At 40.8% G+C, this 25,382-nt stretch overlaps 1 protein-coding gene across 1 annotated transcript in view; it reads left to right on the top strand.

Moving 5' to 3' along the window:
* The window catches only part of Bmper (BMP binding endothelial regulator), a 250,052-nt gene that overhangs the window by 28,266 nt on the left and 196,404 nt on the right, over positions 1–25,382 (top strand). The window contains exon 3 of the mRNA XM_027411690.2: positions 3,497–3,596. Coding sequence (XP_027267491.1) covers positions 3,497–3,596 — 100 coding nt within the window. The remainder of the gene's footprint in view (positions 1–3,496; positions 3,597–25,382) is intronic.

Here is a 25,382-nt window from a genome sequence, read left to right on the forward strand (position 1 = left end):
GGCTTGCTATACTGAATACATCTTCACATCCATACCAACCAGACTCTGATCAGACTTCAGGGAAATAATCCGATCTGGCAGCTCCAACATGACCACTGTTAGGACATAGACAATTCTAAGGGTAAACAGGAAGAAAATTGCATCTCCCAAAATATACACCTAAAGTTTAGGTGTTTGTGTGTGTCTGATTGACTGTCCCTATACTTTAAAAAATCCGGATGTGACTGTACAAATATTTGCCTGGAATATCTTGCACGGTGGACTACAATTACAAGCTATTTAATCTAGATCTTGAGATCCTCTTATGTGTTTACCTGTCTCCCAGGTTTCTAATTTTGCTCAAAGTTCTTAAGAGTGTACGACTTACCAGATCTCAGATTGCTTCTCCCCATCACTCTGACTTTCCTGCGAGTTTGAGCTCTGCCTGAGACTCCTCCTTCTAGAGAGGACAGGTTTTAGGGGACCCGTCCCTAGGCTGTGGCCAAGTCTACTGCACTGATACATATGTGTGAGATAGAAACCCTGCTTGTTGTCAGTCACAGTCTTCCTAGGGTGAGGGAGTCTGTGTTAAAATAGGATCCATGCTTTGCAAGTGAAGCCAGAACATGAAGCAGTGTACACATACATACATGCCAACAGCACACACATGCATACATGTCTGATAGTTACTCTTGTTGCCTTCCATGGGAATTACTATCTATCTATCTATCTATCTATCTATCTATCTATCTATCTATCAATCCTATATATATATATATATATATATATATACATATATATATATATACATATCTTCAATTTTTATTGTGATTCTAACTATGTTATGTTTGGAATATAAGAAAAGTTATTAAAAATGTGGGTTGTGATATAGTTACTTTTGAAACCAACATCACTGGGAAAAAAGAATGAAGCTTTTTTCATTCATGAGTTGGAGGGCTTGAAACCAGAGCACCTGGACAATTGTCCTCTCAGCCCCAGACATCTCCCTCATCTGCCTTATCTTCACTGAGGACAAGGACACTCTTACAGTTGTGATTTATCACCTGGGCCTTCTTGTATTATCAGATCTGAGCTCCAGTAAGAAGGTGGGAGGCAGACCCATCTTTTGTTAGGAACTCTTTGGCAGTGGTGGGTGTGTTCTAAATGTACAGTTAAGAAGGGAGACCACTCATTAAAACAGCAAGATGACCATTGTTGTAAGAAAAAATACACACTTACAAAATAATTACATTTCCAATCCAGAAAAGTAGTCTATTGGATATTACTTTGTAATTTGTATTTTTAAGCTTTCAAAAGTGTGTTTCACAGGGGTAGCTGGCTTGTCATATCATTGATATTTATTTCATTTGTATATGTGGCTTTGTTTGTAATTTGAAAAATATTTTGACTCATGCAATTTTGTGTTTGAAGGGGGGGGTTAAAAAGCCTTTACAGTTTAAAAAGTCTTACTGAACATAAATTTTGTTAATAATATGAAACACAAAAAATGTTAAGCAGCACCATCATTTTATGCTAGAATTTAATATATATATATATATATATATATATGGTAATTGTTAAAAAAAAGAATCCATGAATTTTAGACATGTGTAACTTATCCATGAATGAGTCATGAATGTGTTTGTAAGTTATATTCTTATTATAAAAGTCTATGTGCACTTGTATAGTATATACTCCTTTCTATGACTATTTATAATCTATGAAAGCTGAAATTCTTAATGGTCTTAGCAACCAGATAACTGAATTCTACACTTTGAAGTAATTTTCTTACTAAATACAAGTTAATAAACTCAAAATAGAAGAATAAAATGTAAAAAATGGAGACTACTGTATGGCAGGATCTGATGAATGGATTTGGTTAGCTCTGTGGGTGGAGTTACCATACAGCAGACAGTAGAGAAATCAAGAGAAAGAAGAAAAGGGAATTGGGCAGGGAAGGAGCAAGGGAAATGGAAGGAATCAAGGAGGGAGAGAGAGAATAGACATTGCATTGCACAGGTAACCACATCCTCCCATCCTTCACTGGGGATTAAAAAAAGAAGAAAAAACAAACAAACAAACAAAAAAAAACAAAACAGCAAACAAACAGACAAAGCAAACCCAGCAGCAACAGCCCTTGCAGGATGGGGTCCAGGTGTGTGCTCTTTTTTGGGGGTATGTCCACCAGACTTGGGACAACCTTGGGAATATCAACACTGGCCATGGCAGGCCTCAGGTGGCTTAGAAAAGCCAGAAAGCAGGGAAATAGCCAGACTTATATAGAAGTAAAGCTGTTGAGAAAAGGGCCCAGTCCTTGCTCCCTCTCACCCGCATTTCTCACACACTCACAGGTATATTTCTCCAAGGTCCTACACCAGAGCTTGGGTGTCCTTCCTTCCACTCTTGAAGTACACGGAGAACAGGTGGCTCTTCTTAAGGTCACCAGAGTGCATTCTCCTGGTCTCTTCTGAAGAGAGCTGTAGGCATGCCCCAAGCTGAGCGAGCTGGGATTGTGGTTCCCAACTTGTCACACATTGGGAAATAAAGGTTCTAAGGAGCCACAGCCTCACCTCAGGCTGGGGCATGGGTGGTGCATGTCTGTGACTTCAGAGGGAATCTTCTCCCTGGGGCCACTGAAGCTGCTTCAGACCTGGAAGCCAACTACCTTCACTGAGTGGTGCTTTGGTTTTCTTAACAGTAGAATGTATCTCACAGGCTTTAAATTACAATAGCAGCCACAGCACATAGCCTATCATAAGCCTTTGTTAGAGCCCAGCTCTTTTTGGTTGGTCATGTTTTGGGATCAGGAGAACACCTCTCTGCTCTCTGTGGAGGCAAAGCCAGCAGTCCTATACGGATCTCCTCTAAGACATTTTAACTGCTAACCTTTCGGGATAAAACCAAAGATGCAAATGCTCAGCACACTTTCATTAGCATAAGTGCTAATGTAATACAGCTGTCCCACAGCTATAAAACACTGAGGACTGTGTCTGTGCTTGGCATGTGCAATATTATTTTTTCTGTTACTGAACTGATTCAATGCTCAACTTTGTCGTTATTTGAGTTGGAACTTTAGATCGGTGCATTTTAATGCACTCTACTATTAAGGCTTGTTGGACAGCCGTGAGAAAATATTTTTGTTCTCACGATGCAATCTTGGCCCAGGTAGCCAATGGGCAAAATATGATTTACACAAATATTATCATTTCTGGAGTGTGTACTAAAGAGAAACCTTAGGATGGAGCCAGAGAGAGCTTCTTCCTCAGGATGGGGTTATCTGGGCAAGGCTGGCATTTAAAGTCGACATTTCAACCCCCCCCCATCTCTGGAAGCATGCTACTTTCCTAAAGTCCGGTATTCCTGGGGGACATTTGTGTTCCAGGGAAAGAAAAATTCCATCAGCTATCTCGGAGTTTTCTTGCCAAGTTGAAGGCAGGATAGGAAGAGTGAACTGCAGCTGTGGGTTTGCATTCCCAGTGAAGTTGATCCCGAATGTCCCTTGTCTCTTTTTGCCTAGAACAAAGAGGTGACTTGCAAGAGAGAGAAGTGCCCTGTGCTGTCACGGGACTGTGCGCTGGCCATTAAGCAGAGGGGCGCCTGCTGTGAGAAATGCAAAGGTGAGTTGACTCTGGTCACATCCTCTGATGGCTGTTGCTTCAGGCACCTTTATTCTCTCTCTTTCACCTATCCATCTAGCACTTATCTGGAACACAGGTGGGTGTCAGGAGGGAAACCGAAGCATGTGTACACAGGACTGGCACGGGAGCTGCCAGGAAGGGGGTGTACGGGGCTGAAGATGCAAGCAGATCTGCACATTTGGTACATTTTCTGAGGCAAGTTGTTAAAACGCCATGGCAGAGAAGATGCAAACATGACGCCTATGCACATCTGTACACATGCACATGGGCGTCTTTTGTCAAGAAGTTTCAACACTTGGTTTTTCCAGGCTCCACACTTGTCTAGCCCTCCTCTGCCAGAGGACTCTTTAAACCCAAATTTTATCATTTTGGTTCCTATTAAAATTTTTTTCTTCCCAAATTAAATCTCTGTTCTCCCACTCTCGTCTTTGAAGCAGCCCCGAAGTCTCCTGCCCCCAGCCCTGGTGCCCTCATGCTTGTCTGGAATGCTGTCTGGTGGCGCCTGCTGTTGGCTCTAGCCCAGGTCTTTCCTACCACTCTGTCCAGGGGCTGCAGCACCCCGAGCCACTGGCTCTCACTTGACACTTGCCCCAGGAACCTTCTGTGATGTATAGTTCGCACGGATCATTCGGTGTTGTGTGTCCCATTTTTGTTTTTTTATTTTAGTGAAGGAACGTGCCCCTAGAAGGCAGAAGTGAGGGTTGACATTGTGTGGTGTGGGAGTATACAGGGCAGCATGGTGTAGAGACCATGCTGGAACTAAGACACTTGGAACTAAGAGCAGGGGTTTAGGATGTGTGCTCCAGGAATTCTGTTAAGTCAGAACACAGCAGTACATGGGGCGTGGGGGTGGAGGTTCCCCCAAAATTCATATATACTCAGAACCTCAGAAAGTGTTCTTATTTAGAAATAGTCTTTGCAGATATTGTCTGATCAAAGAGAGGTGATTTTGGATTAGGGTGGTCCCATATCAAATGTGACCTCTAAGTACTTTTATGAGAAGATTAGGCAAACACAGAAAGTAGGGTCATGGCCCAAAGATGCAAAGGCTGGAGTAATGAATGGTGCTTGAGGAAACATCTGGGGCAGCTGGAGCTGGGAGAGGCAAGGGGTTCTTCTCCAGAGGGAGCTTCAGATGTGGAGCTGAGGGCCAGAACCTTAGTTTTTCATTCCTGGTTCTTCATTGTGAGAGACCACATTTCTGTTACTGTTTTTAAACTATTAATTTTAATTGATAAATAATATCTTTGTATAGTTTAAGATACAATGTGATGTGTATAGGATGTGTAATGAGCAGATTAGGGCGATTAGCATGGCTGCTACCTCAAACATTTAATTACATTTAATATTTATTGATTTTTTTCCTTTTAAAAACTGCAGTTTTTGGGAATTTCATACACATTGTGTACTTTGATCAAATCTGGCCCCAAATTCTTTTCTATCCAACTTCTCCCATATCTCCCACTCCACAAAGTTTCCCTTCCACCTTGATGTATTTAAAAATATAATACAAAAAAAATACAAAAACATATAATACAAAACAACAACAACAAAACCTCTCAGAGTTCACCTAGTGCTGCCAGTATGTCTAGGGCCAGCCACTGGATAATTGGCAAGTTACCAGGGACCGTGACCACCCGTGCCCCCTCCCTCCCTCCAGGATCCATCAATTGCAATAGCTAGTAGTGGAATTTTATGGGTCCCTTCCTATCCATGATGGCATTTGACTGGCTTGATCTTACGCAGGCCTTGTTTGTGTACTGTGAGTTCACAGGTGCGACAGCACTCACTATCATGTCCAGAAGAGCCCACTGCAGCTGTTCTCCACAGCCTTTGGCTTAAAATCTTTCTGTTCCCTCTTCCATGGTGATCCTTGAGCCTTGGCATGATGTGGGATGATATAGAAGTCCCATCATTTAGGGCAGAACACTCCACAGTCTCTTGTTCTCTGCACTTCGGTCAGTTTGAACCTCTGTATCAATCACGATGACAGCAGAGAGCTATACTACAGTTTGGGTATAAAGATAAGTATTTATTGATCAATGACACATTCACTTTGAAGAATAATAGTAGTAGTTTTTGCCCCAGGGCCTATAACTTAGAAAGGTGAGCTCCTGGCTCAGTTACTGATATCATTTATGAGATCAATCTTGTGGAGCAGATCGTAAATCTAATCAGAAAGTGGTTGATTAACATTTGTGCCACTATCGCACCATAGGGCGTATCTTGCCAGACTGATCATTATTGTAGCTTTTGGGGTTTATAGTTGAGTGAGGCCATTGATTAATTTTCTTCTTTTCCTCAATACTGTGCACAGCACTTTCTAACACTATGCAAGCTAGCCAGTGAGGATGATGTTTCCAGATTAGTGTCAGCATGATTCTTCCATGTCCTATGACTCGTGTATGTGTTGTCTTCAGCAATAAGGTCTTAGTATCAAGTTGTGGAGAGTAACAAAGAACAATATTAATAGGCTGTCTTGTTTTGGGGGTCTCTGGCCAAAATTTCAAAGGAAGTATCCCATACCAAACACAGGGCCTTTTGTTTGATAGTCTATTGTGTCTTGGAGAGGCATATTGGGCAGGCCCATTTAAACTCTCTCTCTCCTATCTATCTATCTATCTATCTATCTATCTATCTATCTATCTATCTATCTATCTCTTAATATATATTATTATGTGGTATCCATTATGTTATATATCTTGCATCTACCTGCCTATCTATCAGCAGAATCCTTTGGGTATATACACAGGAGTTGTATATACTCCTGTTGGATCATACAATAGTTCTATTTCTAGCTTTTTGAGGAACTTCCACACTGATTTCCATAATGCATCCCACCAAGAGTGCCAAATGAATATAATATTAAACTGCTCTCTCTCTTTCTCTCTCTCTCTCTCTCTCTCTCTATCTATCTATCTATCTATCTCTCTCTCTATATATATATATATATATTCCTGTCTTTGAAATAAGTGTCAATTATCCCTTCTTGCCCCATTATTTCTCTTCCCCCCTGTATTCTACTATCTCCCTTGCCTTAAAATCTCTTGCCTCCCATGTCCCTTTCTGGTTTCCTGACTTGTGCATAAACATATTAAAAGATCTACATATGAGAGCTAGTATGTGGTGTTTATCATTATGGGTCTGGGTTAACTCACTCACAATGATTATTCCCAGTTCTGTCCATTTCCCTGTAAATTCTATTTCTCTTCACAGCTGAATAACATTCTATTGTGTGCATGCGTTTTCATTGTCCTTTCTTCAGCTGATAGACACCTAAGCTGTCTCATTTACTTGTTATTGTGGATAGAGCAGCAGTGAACAATGACAAGTGAGTATCTCTAGAACAGAATATAGAATAGTATTGCTGGATCCTACAGTAGGTCTATTTCCAGCCTTTTGAGGACCCTCCCATAGTAGCTGAGCCAGTTTATGTTGCCACCAACAGTGAATAAATGTTTCTCTTTCATCACATCATTAGTCCAACATTTGTCTCCTTTTCTTTTAAAGGTGGCCATTCTGGGTTAGGATGAAATCTCAAAGTAGTTTAAATTTGAATTTCTCTGGCTGTTAAGGGTGTTGAATATTTAAAAAGTCATTTCTTAGCCATTTGCGTGTCTTTTTTTGATTTCTCTCTTTTCAGTTTCATAGTCCATTTTAAAATTAGGTTGTTTTCCTGATGTTTAGTGTTTTGATATTTTTTGTACATTCTAGGCACTAATTCTCTGTCAGATATATAGCTCTTTGTGGTCTCCACGTCACTCTGTTGATGGTATCCTGTGGTGTACAGAAGCCTTTTAGTTTTACACAGTCTTATGTTCAATTGTTGTTTTAATTCATCATGTGTTAGTGCAGTCCTATTCAGAATGCCCTTACATTTGCCTGTGCTCTACTTTTTCTCCTAGCAGATTTAGAATATTAGGTTTTACATTGAAGTTCTTTATCTATTTGGGGTGAATTTCATGCAGGGTGAGAAATAAGTATCTGGATTTATCCTTTCCATGTAGCTATCCAGTTTGTCCAGCACTATTTGTTGAAAAGGCTGTCCTTTTTTTTCTGGAGTACTTTTGACAACTTGCCAGAAATTAGACATCTATAAGTTCATAATTTTGTATCTGGTTCCTCAGTTCTATTCAGTTCATAAGTGAGCCTGTTTTTATGTCAGTTCCATTCTGTTTTTACTACTATAGCTCTTCAGTGTAAATTAAAATCAAGTATGGTTATGTCTCCAGTAGTTCTTTTATTGTTCAGGATGATTTTGACTATACTCATTTTGAGTGTGTGTGTGTGTGTGTGTGTGTGTGTGTGTGTGTGTGTATGCATTTCTGCATGATATTTAAGATTTTTTTAAATTTCTGTAAAGCATTACATTAAATTTTATGGGTATTACATTGAATCTGTAGATTATTTTTTGTACTTTAGCCATTTTCAAAATATTAATCTTATCAGTCCATAAGATTGTGGCTTATTTCTATATTTTGGTATCTTCTTCAGTTTCTTTCTAATGGTTTTAATGTTTTCCTTATACAAGTCTCTCACTTCCTTTGTTATCTTTATTACAAGATTTTTTTTTAGCCTATTGTGAGAGGGTTGTTTTCCTGATTTCTTTCTCAGTGCCTCTATCATTGATATACAGCATCAGTAGTGACTTTTGTGTGCTAATTTTATATCCTTCCATCTAGCTGGAAGTATTTATTAGCTGTAGGAGTTTTCTGGTGGAGGGGTTAGAGTCGTTTATGCATATAATCATACGTTAATAAGTACACTTTAATTTCTTCTTTTCCTATTTGTATGCCTTTTTATTTTTCTAGTTGAGACTTCATTCTATGTATTGAACAGGGGGAAGATGGACATTGTTGTGTGTTCCTGGTTTTTAGTAGAAGCGATATGTTGTGTTTTCATTTTCATACAATTCTAGGACTTTTTAAATTCCTTTTTTTTTAAAAAAAAAGATTTTATGTATTATGTATACAACATTCTGCTTCCATGTATATCTGCACACCAGAAAAGGGCACCAGATCTCATGGTTGTGAGCCACTATGTGGTTGCTGAGAATTGAACTCAGCACCTCTGGAAGAGCAGCCAGTGCTCTTAACCTCTGAGCCATCTCTCCAGCCCTAAATTTCCTTTTTTATTTCTTTAGTGATCCATTAATCTATCATTTAATAGGGTTTTGTTCAGTCTTCTTACCTTGTCAGATTTTTGATCCGAGTTTGAGGTTCAGTCTTGGGCTACTCACTGCTGTTGTTCAGTGGAAATACCAGATGTGGTCCTAGCTCAGGTGCAGTAAGATATGGCTTCTAAATACACAGAAAACCACCCACAGAAAGTTCTTGATGTAGTTCCTCAGAAGCTGAAGTTGGAGTACAAGCAAGGACTGGAGAGTGATTGGGATTCACAGACCCTCAGAAAAGGTCTTTAATGGACAGCATTAGTGTCCTAGCAGGTAGGGGATGGCTTCCCTTAGACATCACTAGTAGCACAGTACAGACATCCTCAGGTGTCTGTGGTTTGGGGTAATGAGAGGTGGGGGTGGACACATTTCTTAGAGTTGGAAATGTTAAAAATCCTTTACTTACTTTGAAATAGACAATAAATTATTGCTAGTTGTAGTCACTCTATCATGCTGTTGTAGAATACCAGAACATACTCTTTCCATCTAACAGTATCAGTACACTCAATAACTGACCTATTTGTATTGTCCTTCTGTCTCCAGCCTCTGGGAGTCTACTTTCTACTTCTGTTTCCAATGTCTTGGCTGCCATGTTTTCAGGTGCTGTTTACATATACACCATCCCTTTCACACAAAGGAATTCCTGGTTTTGTAATCTCAGAAATGTGTAACCTTCCCTCCTTGTCCATCTACTTCATTTGTCTTCATTCTGTCTTCCAATTAGCCTAATCTTCCAAGGGAAAAGATACCCAAGGTACCACAATTCCAGGTCATTCTATTGGAATTGAGCAGACTACAGTACACTCAAGAAGAGATCAGAGAGTTCAGTGTCTTGAGTTCTGACAGTGGCCTCTAAGCACTTGTTGGGGGGAAGTCAGGATTTCCACAGGTCCTGATGAGGACTTTCCTGAGCGATTCTGCATGACCCTCTCTTTGCAGAGTTCTAGGAGATAGATGTTAAAGAGGCATGCATAATAGTTCCTCTATGCTAGAATAAGGTGCTCTGGGCTTTCAGGAACATATTTATCTGTGTTCTGAGCTACTAGAGACTGCGAGTGTCTTGCCTCATTTGTGTTTTTCTGGTTAGAATCATAACTTAGGCTTATAGGAGAAACTTTAAACTGTGGAAAGAAAGAACTTTCTCATCATTTCCCTTTGCAAAAGTGAGCGGTTGTACTGTGTTTATTATGAAAACTGTAACCATTTGGCTCACTTCTCTCTGTCCAAGTGTTTACATGATTGATATGGATATTTTTTTAAGCATGCAAAGTAGCAAGTTCCCCTATATTTTCATACCCACTTGGTTTTGGTTACTGCTGCTCCCTCCACCTCTCTTTTTTTTCTCCCTATTCTCCATCTTAGCCCTTGCAGTGTACTATTTTTATTTTTTCCAGCTTGACATTAAGCTATAATTTATTATACCTATTTATTCAACTATATTACCCTTAGTAGGCCCATAAAATTCTTTTGTGGGAGAGTATGAACATTTTTGGTCATTTGGACATTGTTATCATATACCAGGTATTAAACCTTGGAGCAGGATAAAGACAATGAACTGAAACAAAGAACATTGTACAGTAGAGAAATGATGGTTCCAAAGACAGTGTAAGAGGAGCCCTGAGCATAGCACACAGCTCAGTATTAGCCTTGAGGCATCAGGCTTTGGCCTCCCAAGGAACCTGGTAAACTCCAGTAACCTTCTGGAACCATGGGTCATTAATGTGTAGTCTAAGTCCCAAGCCAGATGTGGCAGCTGTGTTCCTGCTAAGCCCTCCAACAGGTGTCCCCAAGCTAACACTGAGGTCCCTGCCTTTTTTTACTCAGTTGGAATGACAGAATGGTGGTGATTAATGCAGAACTTTGTGCTAATGCCTTAGTTTAGAGTCAAGCGATGTTTAGACAAAAGGGTATCAGAGTCAAAACATTCAGTCTGACTGGGAACACTTCCTAATGTGTACTAAATGCACATGCAGATACTGTCTATAATGCATGAGATATGCAGAGTGCAGTGAGCTTTCTCACCAGAGACTGAGACATTTCACTTTTCACGCGAGTTAGCACACTGATGGTGATGTATAGATGATTACAAAGTGGAGTCAGAGATAGGTTGATAACCAGTAGTTTATTGGGAAAAAATACTCACGAAAGGGAGCCAGTGACCAGGTTTGCACCTGAGCAGGATGGACCCAGAAATGCTTCCCAGTCAGCTCAGTCAGGTGAAAGGGAGCCATGTGTGCGCCTCCCTCCTTCTTAAACCCTTGTTATGTACCTGTGACCATGCCCTCTTGGTAATAATGTCTGTGCTACCCTTTGAAGGCCCTGCATCTTGAGGCTCTCCCTGCTGCTTCCTGACAGTATGCTGAGGCCTTGTGTACCTGGGGGATGGGTGCAGGACATGAATCTCAGTCTTCCTAGAGGAGCTGGCTCTCAGCCATTCTGGATGGAACCTCTTGACCATTATCACAACATATGAGAAGCTGAAATCAGGTGTTGCTTACTGGATGAAACAGTCATAAAAGCTGCCTGGTGGCTTTGAGTGGCCCTCTTGTTGACATTCTTTGTCCTTAGAGAATCACAAGTATAATGTGTGTTCCTCAGGATCCAGTGGACCAGACAAAAACTGGTTAAGATGCAGATTATGGGGCCTTGCCCGGTAGTGATGATGAGTTACAAAGACTGTCCTCCTTATCTAAACAGAAAGTACAAAGTACCCAGGAAGCAGTTATTTGCAGCCAGGTACTGGCTTCTGACACTGAATTGTCAGAGCCACATCTTGTGTCATGAAAAAAATGGTGACACTGAGGGTTTTTCTTGATGTGCTTAGCATTCCAGAACTAGTAAATGGCAGAGATGGGGACAGAACTAAGTGTTCCAACCTACTAGCCCATTGATGCTATAGCTTTAACTGTGCGTCTAAATTCCTATCTATGTTTTCAAGCTTCCATTGAGACATCCCCTACCCTACCCAATGCAGGCTGAGGCTTGACAACACCTGGTCCCAGAAGAAGGATATGAATAGAAAGACACCTTCTGCAGAGGAAGTGAGAGCCTCACCTTACAGACCTGAGCGTGTACATCTGTCCCAATGAACCACTTCTGGTGTGGGAAACTTGTGCTGTGAAGTTGGGAGGCCATAGTTTCTCTCTGACCCTTTGCTCCCTTTCTACTTTGAAACTTTTAGAATGATGACATAAGAACCAAAGCCAAACAGCCCATAATGACCAAGAAAATCTAACTCAGATGTTGGCATGCTGGTGAATGCATGCCTAAGGTCTTTCCTAGTTACTCAAGTGTGTGAATAACTGGATGTGCGGGGACTCGAATCTCAAAACCGACTAGCCACCTCCCGTCATTTCTTGGGGCAGTTTTAATTTTCATTTTCTTTCCTGGCTGTCTTCACTTGCTTCCTTAGCATAGTTATATTGAATTTTTAACTTTAGTTAGATAACCCGCACATTAATACATTAGCATACTAAGCATTTAAACAGGAAAGGGAAAGCAAGTGTTTCTGATCGGATCCCACCCAGCTCCAAAACAACTGTTACCAATTTCTTCTGACCATCCCCGAATGTCTGCAGGTTTTCGTTATGTAATTCTGCATGTGTGCTTTCCTTGTACAGAAATGGAATGAAGGAGTGCATATGCCATTGCATTCAAAGCCTCAATAATGTGGTGAGTTAGAAATTTTCCCAGGCCAATCCATGCTTTTTCATTTGTATGAATTCTGCGGAAGTGACGTACAAGAATTCATTGGACATCTCTCTTTTGATAAGTGTTTATATTTTTAGCTTTTTCAGTCAAGGCATTAACCTGTGAGGCCTATTGTGTGCATGTGTTATAATTCTTTCAGGACAGAGTGACCTGGGGATCCAGGCCTGGGGAGGTGTGTATAAGTTCTTCTATAATGGATGATACTAAATGGCTTAGGAAAAGGCCAGGCATTCCTTTTAGAATAAGTCATTTGTCTCTAAGTGAAGAGGAAGGGGAGTTGGTGATATGCTGTTTTCATGCATACAGAAGTGTAGTTCTAGAATTAGCTAAAATTAGAATACAGGGTATGGAAGGAAAGAGGGGGTTTCCTGACTGCTGGTATTTCTGTGACTGGCCACACCTCCTAATCCTTCTCCAACAGTTCCACCAACTGGGGCTGAAACACTCAAACATATGAACCTATGGGGCCATTCTCATTCAAAGCATTACAAAGCTCCATGTATTGTCCTATTTTTATGCTTCTGTTTATGCTTCATTTTATGAGTTCTTCATGTGTTTGGGGCACTTCTGTAACTCAGATGTGTAATTCATTTGTAATTAAGCAAAGCTCAGTCCCTTTATAAATAACTAGAGACTTTGATGCTTGTGTGTTGGGCTCTATGGTCATGCCCAATCTCTACGGGTCTTCAGGAGTGATTGCTATCCTTTGCTACAGGCCAGGGGCTCATCTGGTACTCAGCTGTTCAGTGATGACATTGTACCATGAGAAAACATCATTTTGGAAATGTTGCCCATTTTGTTCTGAAAACTTCCCTGCTTGCATCTTCCAAGAGCTTTTGCTCAAGACCCATGAAGGCTGTGACCATCTTGCTGTTAGATCTCTGTGGGTTAGAATTTTAAGACCTTTCCCCCCATTTGTTATCTTTCAGGACATGCCAGTGACACTTGTTTTCCCTCATTACTGGACACCAGACTAGGTTGTCATTGCTTGTCCAGTGGTCCCCATAATAGTGAAGTGATTTCTCCTTATTACTTTTTGTCTGAGGTATCAGGACTGGGACAAGTTACATCATCCAGTTGACATGGTTTTCTTTTTCCAAAGATAAAGCAAAGGGTGTCCATGTCTCCAAGCCAGCTAGTGGAGAGGGTAACTCAAGATGGCAGGCTAGAGCAAGCAGGAAAGGAAAGGGGTCAGCTGCTGAACAAGGAATCAGGATGTGTGCTGGACAAGGGATTCCAATGCATGCCTGCAGAGCTGTGCTAGAATAGCCAGTGCATCTTTTCAAAAGAGAAGGAATTAGTCACAACCATAGGGGACTAGTCTGTGGTTAGCTTCCTCATGAGGGTTAAGGTCAACATGAAAGCATGGAATAGTTCTTCAAAATTATTCTCATCCCAAATCACCCATGTTAAAACACGAGCTCCCAGGCTTCTCTCCAGGCCTACTGAATTCCTCCTAATTTGGAATAGTTTTTGTTGATGATTACCTGGGGAAGGAAAGGGCCAGATAAAGTAACTTGTTATTATCTTAACTTGGAGTTACTTTCTTCTGTAAAGGGCATTGAAGAGAAATGAGTGAGTAGGTCTGTTGGAGGTCATAAATGTGACCATTTACTCTTCCACAAGTGTCCTGAGAAAGGCTTTGCTAGTGTGTATTGTACTTCACGCACTCATAGTCCTATTTACTCTGATCAGATCGTCAGATCTCCCATTTATTCATTAATTCAACTATGTTTGCTGAGCCACTTGCCAGGTAGTTATGGATGATGGTTCTATTAACTAATTGTTCTTAAACTTTCATGAACCCAGAATATTTCCTAAAGCAAAAGTAAATAAATTATAACTAATTCTTCTCAAGCAAGCATGTTAGCACAATCTCAACATTGTTTTTCTTCTTATTAATAGTGGTTATAATTTTGTATCCAAATAGCCTAATAACTAGGCAAAAGATGAACCTAATTTGAGAAAGCCTAATATAGTTTGATGAAAACAGATGAGATCACTGGGATCCAGGCAGATGGGTTTGGCAGCTTTTCCATATTTACTTGGACTGAAGTCACCCTTTAATTTGGGGTTCTTTCATGAACAATAATGTATCTGTTATCTGAATATACGTTAGTGAATCATAAATGAATAAGGTGTGTTTCAAACTTTATAGGTCAAATTCCATCCTCTTTCTTCATAGAACACATGAAATATTAATTGTCCACAATGCTTTGATGAAAGTTAGAAAAAAATAGTGTATGGTTTATTAGGTAGTGTTTATTTCTCACAGTCTGGCCTTTGATTTCTCTGCATTGTCTCCTTTTTGGTGGGTTGTAGGCCATGGGTTCTATTTTTAACTTTAATATTTGATTAAAACTTACCTTATGATGTCTCATAAAAGGAAAAGTAATGTATGCTGTGTATTTTTATGTTAACTTGACACAACTAAAGTTATTTGAGAGGAGGGAACCTTAATTGAGAATAGGGCTGTGGGTAAGCCTGTAAGACATTTTCTCAATTGGTGATCCATGGGGGAGGACCCAGTACATTGTTGATGCTATCCCTGAACTGATGGTCCTGAGTTCTATAAGAAAGCAGGCTGAGCAAGGCATGATGGGCAAGCCAGTAAACAGCACGCTCCATGGCCTCTGCATCAGCTTCTGCCTCCAGCGTCTTGCTTTGTTTCAGTTTCTGTCCTAACTGCATTTGATGATGGGTTACAATGCAAAAGTGTAAAATAAAGCTGGGTGGTGGTGGCGCACACCTTTAATCCCAGCACTCAGGAGGCAGAGGCAGGCAGATCTCTGTGAATTCGAGACCAGGCTGGTCTACAAGAGCTAGTTCCAGGACAGCCTCCTAAGCCACAGAGAAACCCTGTCTCGAACACCCCGCCCCCCCAAAAAAAGTGTACACCAAATATATCCTTTCTTCCCCAACTTGCTTTTGGTCTTGGAGCTTTATCATACATAACTAAGACCAAAGGATGAAACAGAGCATTGCTCATCAAGTCAACCACCACTAGCTTCTGATGCATGAGAGTGCTATGTGCCTGGGAATCATCAGGAATTGGATTCATTTGATTGACTAGTTACTGATCAGAGTCAAGGAAGGCCATGACTAAAAGCATTACCTTGAGCACTGTTGATTATGAGCTGCTGCTCAAACAGAGCAGACATGCATGGGGTTGTTTCCTACAACCAAGTCTCTTGGCAATGACAGCCATGTGTTGACCGCTACCTAAACAAAGAGTACCACTTCATTTATCTTCTGTTTCCCTTCATCCTTGACCTGACCAATTTGCCAGGTAGTTATTGTGTGTGATCCACCTAGACAGTGCTTGCTCAAGGTTTTATAGTCCCAAAGGAACGACTTGCTTTTAGGTCAAGGGTCTGTCTCTTCATTTTTCAAACTGTATTGTGGATGGATTTGAGAAAGGATTTTGGAAGACCAGCCTCAGTCTTGGGTTTTTGTAAATGCTGTTGTACTGGGCTTGAGGTGCAGGTTAGGGCTATTCTGACTGAGTGGATGGATTGCTGACAGGTGCTTATCTTAATAAGTGGATTCAGATGCCAAGTGTTTTGTCCCTCCTTCTTGGAGTCTCATTTCCTGCAAGATAAAAGTTGGCAGCCCTTGCTTTGCTGATGGCTTCTCCCTTCATGACCTTTGCTGGCTGAGGTGGACAACAGTTTCTAATGAGGTCTGTGGGCAGGGCAGCTTTGTGCAGGTGACTGAAAACAACTGTGGCTTAAGAAGCAGTGGATTTCTGTTACTAACTGGAAAGTTTTGGCAACTCTTAACAATAAAATAATATGTAGCCATAGCTGTTTATTTTTATAGTGGTATTCCAGGGAAACATTTTAGATGAGTTTTCTTTGAGTGTGTCTGCTTTCATAGTTATGTCCCCCACCCTCACCCTCAGTGTGGCATCTTGTTATGTTCCTCAAGCAGGTCTTGAGCTCACAGATTCAGATAGATCTCTTATGAAACTATAGACATACACTAACAGGCCCAGCTCAAATATTTTTTAATAGAAATGTATTCATACAATTTATAAACTCATGTATCATAAACATATTTTGCTCCTATTCTTGACCACACCATCCTGTATCTTTTCTTGGAGATGTCACTGTTACCAAATACTCATCTCTCTCTCTCTCTCTCTCTCTCTCTCTCTCTCTCTCTCTCTCTCTCTCTCTCTCTCTGTGTGTGTGTGTGTGTGTGTGTGTGCGCGCGTGCGTTTGTGCCCTCAGGTGTGTGGTGTCTAGCCATACAGAATTCTCCACTAGCTTCACTTCCATCTATTTAGAGATTATACTCTGTTACTTAAAATATCTTGGAACACTGCATCATCTCCTCACCACTGAACTACTCAACTTTCAATGCTATTATATTCACTATGATTTGGAGCTAAAGAAAACTTGTGGTGTGCCTCTTGGATATCCATATATATTTTAATCTGTGAGGAGAACTCACTTTATGGAGCTTCAGAAATGTGAGTAGACTTTGCTGTGTATCTTTAAAGACAAGAACAAAACAACACACATACACACAAACAAAACACCAAACCAAAACAAAAACCTCCAAGGGCTTCTTTCTTCTTCCCCCCAAATGAAAAAAAGATGTATTAAATGTTGTAATTCATATACTATTTACCTAGAATATAAACCAGGATATTTTCGCATTTAAAAGTAAAAGTGACCTTATTTGTTTAAAAGAGCCCTGCTAACATTAAAATTGCACTTTACAGAAATCTGCTTTTGTTGATAAGAGTGGTGAAGAAACCGAAGACATCAGTTTTCCTTGTTGCATTTGTCTCAATCCATTTTCTCAGGGGCTTTTTCCCCCTAGCTTTTGGAGGATTTGGGAAAGTAGGTTGCTTAGAGTTTGTGATTGCCTTCAGGTTAGGAGATTAGACTTCTAAGGTTGCATGACTTCAGGTGCATATGTTTTCACTTTTCTAACATGGGACAAGCTGAGGACGTTCCTCATCAGGGAAGAAGAGGAAAATGGCCCTGATCCCCTTATTAAGAAAGAGTGGGCATCTTATCAGAGCAAAGATGTTGTCTGTAGGCACAGCCAGCCAGACAAAGATTACTTCTACTACTGCTAGTGCTCAAAATATTAAGTTTTCTATTGATGCACACTGGTTATGACAGTCTTAGCTTCCTCAAGTCACACTCATTTTCATTGCTGCATGGTTAACATTCTAGGCATGTGTTGCTGGCCCTGGAGATGCTGTGGTCTAGGTGTCAGCAAGGCCTCCTTTCTGAGGCTTGGAGTCCTCTTCTCTATTCACAGGGTTGTCAGAAAAATTCATTTGCTCTTGGGGAATGATTACTTCTTTAGTGACAGCAGGTGAATGCCTTTGTGGCTTGTAGGCTCACTGACAGGGATTGGCTGTTAGGTCAGGTTCACTCAAGGTAATGTCAAGTGAATTAAGTAAAAACTGATTAGAAAATCAGAGCTTGGAGTAAGGCCTGAAATTGCAGGCACTTGGAGGCTGAGACAGGAGGAAAGAAAGGTCAAAACCTACCTCAGCTATGTAGTGACTTAAAAGTTAATCAGGACCACTCAATAAGACCTTGTCTTAAAGTAAAGATAAATGGAGGGCTGGGAATATGTATCAGTGGTAGGTTGCTTGCCCAATACATTTGAGGTCCCGGTGCCAGTCCCCAGTGCCAGTTGGGACGTTCGCGCCCAACTTAGCAATCTGCCAGCCACAACCAGAGCAGCCACTGGACCCATGCATGTAGAAGGACCTGGGCAGAATGGTGCCTAGAGGTAGAAGGCTGTCCACAGATGACTGCAGATTCAATCCCACCTAGCACACGCTTATTCTTGGTCCCTTCCTCCTCCCTCCCCTCTGGTTTGGTCTGGCCCTACTCACCCCTCAAACCTTCTTTAGTTCTATTTTTCTCCCTATAGGAGATGGTCATTAGTTTTCCTCTGTGTTCTGTACTTGATTCACACCAGGAAGGAAATTCTGCACACAGTGTTCACTTTGCTTAGCTTACTCTCCACATGTATCACCTGCCTAGTTTGAGGTTTTTCTGCAGCTCTCACTCCGGGCACTGTTTCCTGGCATCCATAGCTACATGGTGTAGAGCTGGATATCTCTCCTTTATCATTTTTATTTTCTGGAGCACTCACTAAGCTGGTAGGAACCCCTCCTCCTCCCACTCCTTCGCCTAGTTTCGTCAGCTCTGTCAATGTGCCTGCTACCCAGTGGCAATCAAGTGACTAGACTAGGAAGGAGTGCACTAACAGAGAGAGAGTGAAAATAGGAATAGATTGCGTTCTTTCCAGCTCATAACGCCACTCACCTTAGTGTTTTACCTGATCTCATGTTAGTGTATTACCTGATCCACCTAAAAGCTGAGTTAAAAGAATAGAGAGTCAGAATGGACAACTCAAAATGAAAAATGATTAAAGGGAATCAGTCAGTTCCATGTCATTAAATCTTTAAGGTTTCTTCATTGAATTTCACACAGTATTGGTTTTCCAAGACAGGGTTTCTCTGTGGCTTTGGAGGCTGTCCTGGAACTAGCTCTTGTAGACCAGGGTGGTCTCGAACTCACAGAGATCTGCCTGCCTCTACCTCCCGAGTGATGGGATTAAAGGCATGCGCCACAACCCACCGGCCCTAAGTGTATTTAAATTATAGTGTGCATGCTGTATTTCAGTACTAATCCACTTAATGATAACCTCAACATGACTCTTAGTAAGTTTTTTATTATATGGGAAAGGTTACTACATACTATTCTAGGATTATAACTATATTTCCTTCACACTATGATTTAGTATAATTATCTGCTTTCTTTTTTAAAATATCATATATACTATGCATTTGTCATTTGACTTGTTCTCTGTGGGTATCTTTAAAATAGTTCTGTGAAGGAGTAGTGGATGGGGGCATAGGGGAGGCAGGAGCAGAGAACAGGAGGAAGTAAGGAGGTGAAAAGGCAGTCGGGATATAAAATAAATAAAAATTTTAATTAATTAAAACAAAACAGTTCTGGGAGGCTAGCAATGTGCACACTCAGAAGAGTAAAGTGTTCAGCATGTCAAGATAGTTTTTTCCTTCCAGTCTCCAGTCTTAGAGTGGGGAAACAGTCTATCAGAAAGCCTTGGAATCAAAGCATTATTTCCTTGGAGGATTGCTTCTCTCTCTCTCTCTCTCTCTCTCTCTCTCTCTCTCTCTCTCTCTCTCTCTCTAATACAGTGTTTCTCTGTATAGTCTTGGCTGTCCTGGAACTCACTGTAGACCAGGATGGCCTCTAACTCATAGACAGCTGCCTGCCTCTGTCTCCCAAGTGCTGGGATTAAAGGTGTGTGCCACCAACACGGCCAGGCATTCTCTGAGGCTGTATAATGGCATTTTGCACAGAGAGTAACCTTGTGGAAAGAGTTCAGCATGGAATTTGGAAGGAAAGTTGGGATGCCTATTCAGGAAGCACAGGAAAAGATACAGAAATCCCTACAATCTCTTTCTAGATTCTTAAATGTTTTTGCCCAAGTTTGGCCACTGGTATATTGAAAATGTGTCTCTGTATGTGATGTGTAACCCACTATGGAGAAACACAAGCAGATATCTGTATTGTAGATGCTTAAATATAAGTATCAGATTGCAATAGCAAGCAAATTTTTTTTCTGAGCTCCATCCAGTGAGAGACTATGCTCTTTCAGTCTCTTTAGAAGTTGATTATTTTTTTTCATAGTCACATGTTCTAGGTTACCATCGGGCAGAACCTGCATGGTTCCTCCCTTTGAGAGAGCCTGATGTCGAACAGGACTGATAATGGTTAATGAAGGTGAACAAAGTGCATTGGTGTGCTCATGAACCTCACCATCTTCTTCGCTTTCTGTGAGGTTATCTATGCCATGGCCAGCTCCTTATGTTTCCAGTGGTTAAAGGGCTTGAGATGTTTATGGGGTAAGACAGATCTCCTTACCCCAAATGCTTGAGCACTGGCTGGCTGTTGCTGAACACAGGAAGCAGCTCTCTGAATGCTCCATCCTCAGAACTGCTCTTTGAGTTTAGCTGTGCTGGGTTTGGGGAGCTGTGGAAGGGCTGCTCTGATGAGACCATGAATACAGAACACAGACTCAACTTCAAACCTCGACATGCAAGGCCATCCTGAGGTGCTAAATGCAAAAGCCAGGCTAATATTTCATACTTTTAGGAATCAAGACAAGGCTTTTCTGTGCCTGTGGTCTGGAGACTGTAGAAAAATCATAAAGACTCAGTTCTTTGGAGACTGAAAAGAAAAGGGGACTGGGCTTGGAAATGAAGATGGAATCCTGACTCTGCCACTTCTAGTTACTTGGCCTTGGACAAACCACTTCTTCCTAAGGCTTGCTGAATGCAGCTTGTGAAATAGTCAAATGTCTGGGCTCCAATTCCTCGCCCTCAATGAGTGGGTGCACACTGTTTGTATCATGGCAGATCACATATAACATAAAACCAATTTAATCCATCTCAGTGGAAGAGTCCAGATGCACGCAAATTACTGCTAGTCACCAGCGCCATCTGCTTCAAGAGCATTCTTCTCGTCCCACATCCCTACTCACCTCTATTATACTCTGGCTTCCATCAGCTTATCTATTTTAGTTGTCTCTCATAAATAGCCACCTATTTGTCCTTTTCTGAATGGCTTGTTTTACTTAGTATATGGTATTTAAGGTTGCAGTAGACATCACTGTTTCATTGCCCAACAGGCTTTATAACATAAACAATATTTTGTCTACCCATTCATCCGTTGATGAACCTTGAATGCTTTCCACTGGGCATCCACATTCTTCATTACCTCTAGACATTCCAATGTTCAGTGCTCCTGGGCTTGGGGGCCCCTGGAGTGCATGCTATTCTGGTTAAATGATGCAGTTTTATGTCGCAGGTCTAGGTGAAGGAGGGCCAGATAGAATGTTTTACCCAAAAAGATATGGCTGGCATTAATCTTATTTAGTTTTACCTGGTATGTAGGATAAAAAGCAGGCTCTCTGGTGTAAATTAAGCACTCTGAGCTGTAGTTGAGTATTTTATGGTCTGTTGTTAGAAAGATAGCAGATCAAATAGTAAAGGAGAGCTGGACAGATCTCCTTACCCCAAATGCTTGGGCCCTGAAGTTAGCCATGGTTGAGAAACTAAAATCCATAATTCCCCTGATTCAGCAACCATGGGGATTCTTGGTTAGGCTACGGCAAATGCATCCTTACACACTAGTTTGTACTCACAGTGACTCTGATGTGGAGATTTCTCCCCATGTCTCTTGAGGGATATATGATCACATATTCAGAAACTATTTTTCTTGCCAAATAATAGGCATTTTCTTCTACAGCTCCTGCCTACAGCTTAATGTCTTCATCAATTTTGTCTGGTTTCTAGAACCAGTAGCTTTTTCTCCCGAATGCACTTGCACACTTGTATTTCAAATATGGCAAGGGCTACCCTCTCTAACTTCATAACATGGAATCAGAGGGCTACACGACCTTCCAGAGAAGTCTGCAGATGTGCTCTGAGGTTTGATCAGATGAGCCTCTTTTGCTGGCCACACAGTTCTGAAGTCATTTTGGGCAGTGAGGCTCAGCTTAAACTTGTCAGAAGGGAGCCCAGGCCAAAGAGGCAGCAGACAAGAGAAAGCCAATTTTGCAGAAATCTTTATTTTATAGGCCTCCAAGGGTACCCTGAATCCTTTTCTTCCTACAAATGCTTCCTGATATTGAGAGATGTTGGGCAAACCTAAGTGAGCTTAATCCACTGTAGGAGAGTTCTGGGTGATGTGTGGATTAGGCCTAATGTTCCCACGTAAATAGTTTCTAAAATCTTAGTTAAAAGGGTGGGTCCAATAGAGGTATGTTAAATAATGAGATTTTCCAAAAATTTACATGAAAATGCCAAAGACTTAGACCAGCTGAAACAATTCTTAAAGGCAAGAAAGAAGTGGGAGGAATGGGTCTACTTCTAATGTCACTACAGAAATAGTGTGAACTCTTGCAAGGACTAGCCAACAGAGATCAATGAGAGGCATCTCGGGATCCAAAGACAGACCCACATAAATATACCCAACTGTATTTAAACAAAGAAAGTCAATGGAAAGCTAGCTTTCTTTAAACACTTGTGGCTGAAGCAATTTGGTAGCCATAGGGAATAAATTAAACCAATCGAGCAATATAGTATACTGGACCAGAACCTTATAAATTATGCAAAAAGATCAAGTCGAAATTTATCACAGTCTTTCATGTGAAATGTGAAATACAGCCCAAACCAGGATTTTGCAAAATATTAAGCATATATACTTTTATTTACTGCAATGAATCTTGGTGCCTTTGGATAGTAAGGAAAATTTTAATATTAAATCCATGTTTATTACAGTCTAACTACCATGCTAAACCATGGGAAAATTCCACCAGTAAAACTTTATGAAGGGAAAATGGATAGGAAAAGCATGCAGAAGAAAATATCTGGGACCTAGTTTTGAGATTTGACATCAAAGGCACTGTCCCTAAAGGAAGCCAGGAGGTATAGGTCCCTTCAATAGAATGCACCTTAACTCTGTGGGAGAATTTCTGAGTGCAACAAAAAATTCACAGTTAGAAAATAGGTAAAAAACTGTGAGACATTTGAGCAGAGAGTATGTGCAGATGGCATTTAGTCACATGAAAAGATGGTTAACATTATTAACTACCAGGAAAATTAAAAATCTAAATCATAACGAGACACAGCTACTCACAAAAATGGATTAAAAATGTTTTAAAAATGTAAATGCCAAATGATGGTTAAGAAGTGGAAAATCTCATATTACTGCTGGAAAAAAATGTCAAGTGGTTTAGTCACACTAGACATCAGTACCACAGTTACTCATACAACTGAGTACACATTTGCCATTTGGTGGTTTGTAGGCAGACCTGTAGCCAGCCCCTAAGCAGGCGTGGCTACAGGTTCCCCTACAGTGTACATTCTCAGAGTACATTCTCAGGCATTCATCTCTTGAAAGTGAAAATCTGTGCTCAAGCAAAATTCTGAGCACAAATATGCACAGTAGCCTTATTTGTTATAAGCAAAAAAGAAAAACAAAGGCAGTTGAGGTAGCTAACAAATGAATAAAGGAGCTGAAATGCCCTACAGGTGATGGATGCTCATGCCTTCAGTGGTATGTCTACACTAGGGAATACTGCTCAGCTATGAAAAGCAACAAGCTCTCAAACCAACAACTTGTATGGAGCTAAGAGAAATTCTCTAAGAGCACATCCAGTCTCAAAGGCTTCATTCTTCACCACACACACACACACACACACACACACACACACACACACACACACACACACACACACAAACTGTGGTCCCTTTAATAGAATATCCCTGAATAACAGGATTACAGACATGGAGAGTTGATTTGTGATTGCCAAGGATTCAGGACGCACAAGAACTAGAGTGATCATGGCTGTAAATGAACAGCCTGAGGGATCCAGAAGGTGTTAGTTAGCACAGTTCTGTATGTTGATTGGTGACAGGAATCTACATATGATAAAACCACACACACACACACACACACACACACACACACACACACACACACACACACACACCCCAATACATTTATGTAAAAATTGATGAAGAGTTATTGGTGTGGACAGTACTCATGTCTGTGTGCTGGTTTTGATATTTTACTATAGTTACACAAGGTGTTTATACCTCCCTGTGTGTTTATAACTTCTGGCGAATCTTCTAATTACTTAAATATAAAATATTACCTGAAGTATTGGATTATTTTTGTACTTTTTTTCCTCAATGAGCCCTGAACAGCCTATTTAATGAACCATAAAAGTGCATCACATAAAATTGAAGCATAGAAACACATCAGTCACACATGTGCTATTTGGTGTGTGTGTGTGTGTGTGTGTGTGTGTGTGTGTGTGTGTGTGTGTGGAGAGAGAGAGAGAGAGAGAGAGAGAGAGAGAGAGAGAGAGAGAGAGAGAGGTGGTATTCATTGATTTCTTTACAATTAATTTGGGAAACTGAGGAATTTTGTCACTATATTTTTTCTGCATCCACTGCAATTCATCCTGAGAGTTGCTGACATTTTTCTTCTTCAAATACACTTTATTTTCTTAGGCTGATATCATGCACCCCAAATTGTGAAACACTTACCCCTTTGGAAAAGCACATGACTGAAACCACAGGTGTTTGGATTTGGTTCTCTGAGCTCTTAGATGTTGTTTCCTGACATCAGAAGACCCAGAGTGTAGCATGATTGGTGGCCAAACATAAAGATATTGAGAACAGAACTGAAACACAAATCCAGAAAATCGGCTCTCATCATATCAGCCATAAAGTCTACATTTTTCATTATAATTCTAGCTTTCAGTTTCCACTAGAACATCTCATTGGGATGTCATTGAAAGGCATTGTGTGCTGTCTTCCCAAGGTCTTTATTCGGTACGACTTTCTGAGCTCCAGCATGCCCAGCGGTCCAATTAGATCATGGATTCTGGGTTCAGGGTGAGACATGAATAATGGCTGTGTGACTGGCATAAAGTCTTTCACTTTCCTCTACTTTGTTCCCCCACGTTTAGAAATGAACTAAACTGTCTCTTTAGTGGTGTTTTCTATGAGCTACAAATTATTCCCAGAGGAAGACTTGAAGCACAATGTCACATCTATCATAATTACATAAAGGGATTAATTTTCTATTTTCCTCTTGGAGGATTATTTCACACAGTATTAAAGTAAAGTAAACACACACACACACACACACACACACACACACACACACACACACCACTCTGATGGCTTCACAGGACACACCCTTGAGTATGACTGTGTTTCTTTCTGTCTTTGCTCAGCTTAGCTGGAACTTCTTCCCCTCCTACTGATGCTTGACAATGGGGTGCTGATG

Source organism: Cricetulus griseus, chromosome 4, assembly GCF_003668045.3.
Source record: "Cricetulus griseus strain 17A/GY chromosome 4, alternate assembly CriGri-PICRH-1.0, whole genome shotgun sequence".
Taxonomy (NCBI): domain Eukaryota; kingdom Metazoa; phylum Chordata; class Mammalia; order Rodentia; family Cricetidae; genus Cricetulus; species Cricetulus griseus.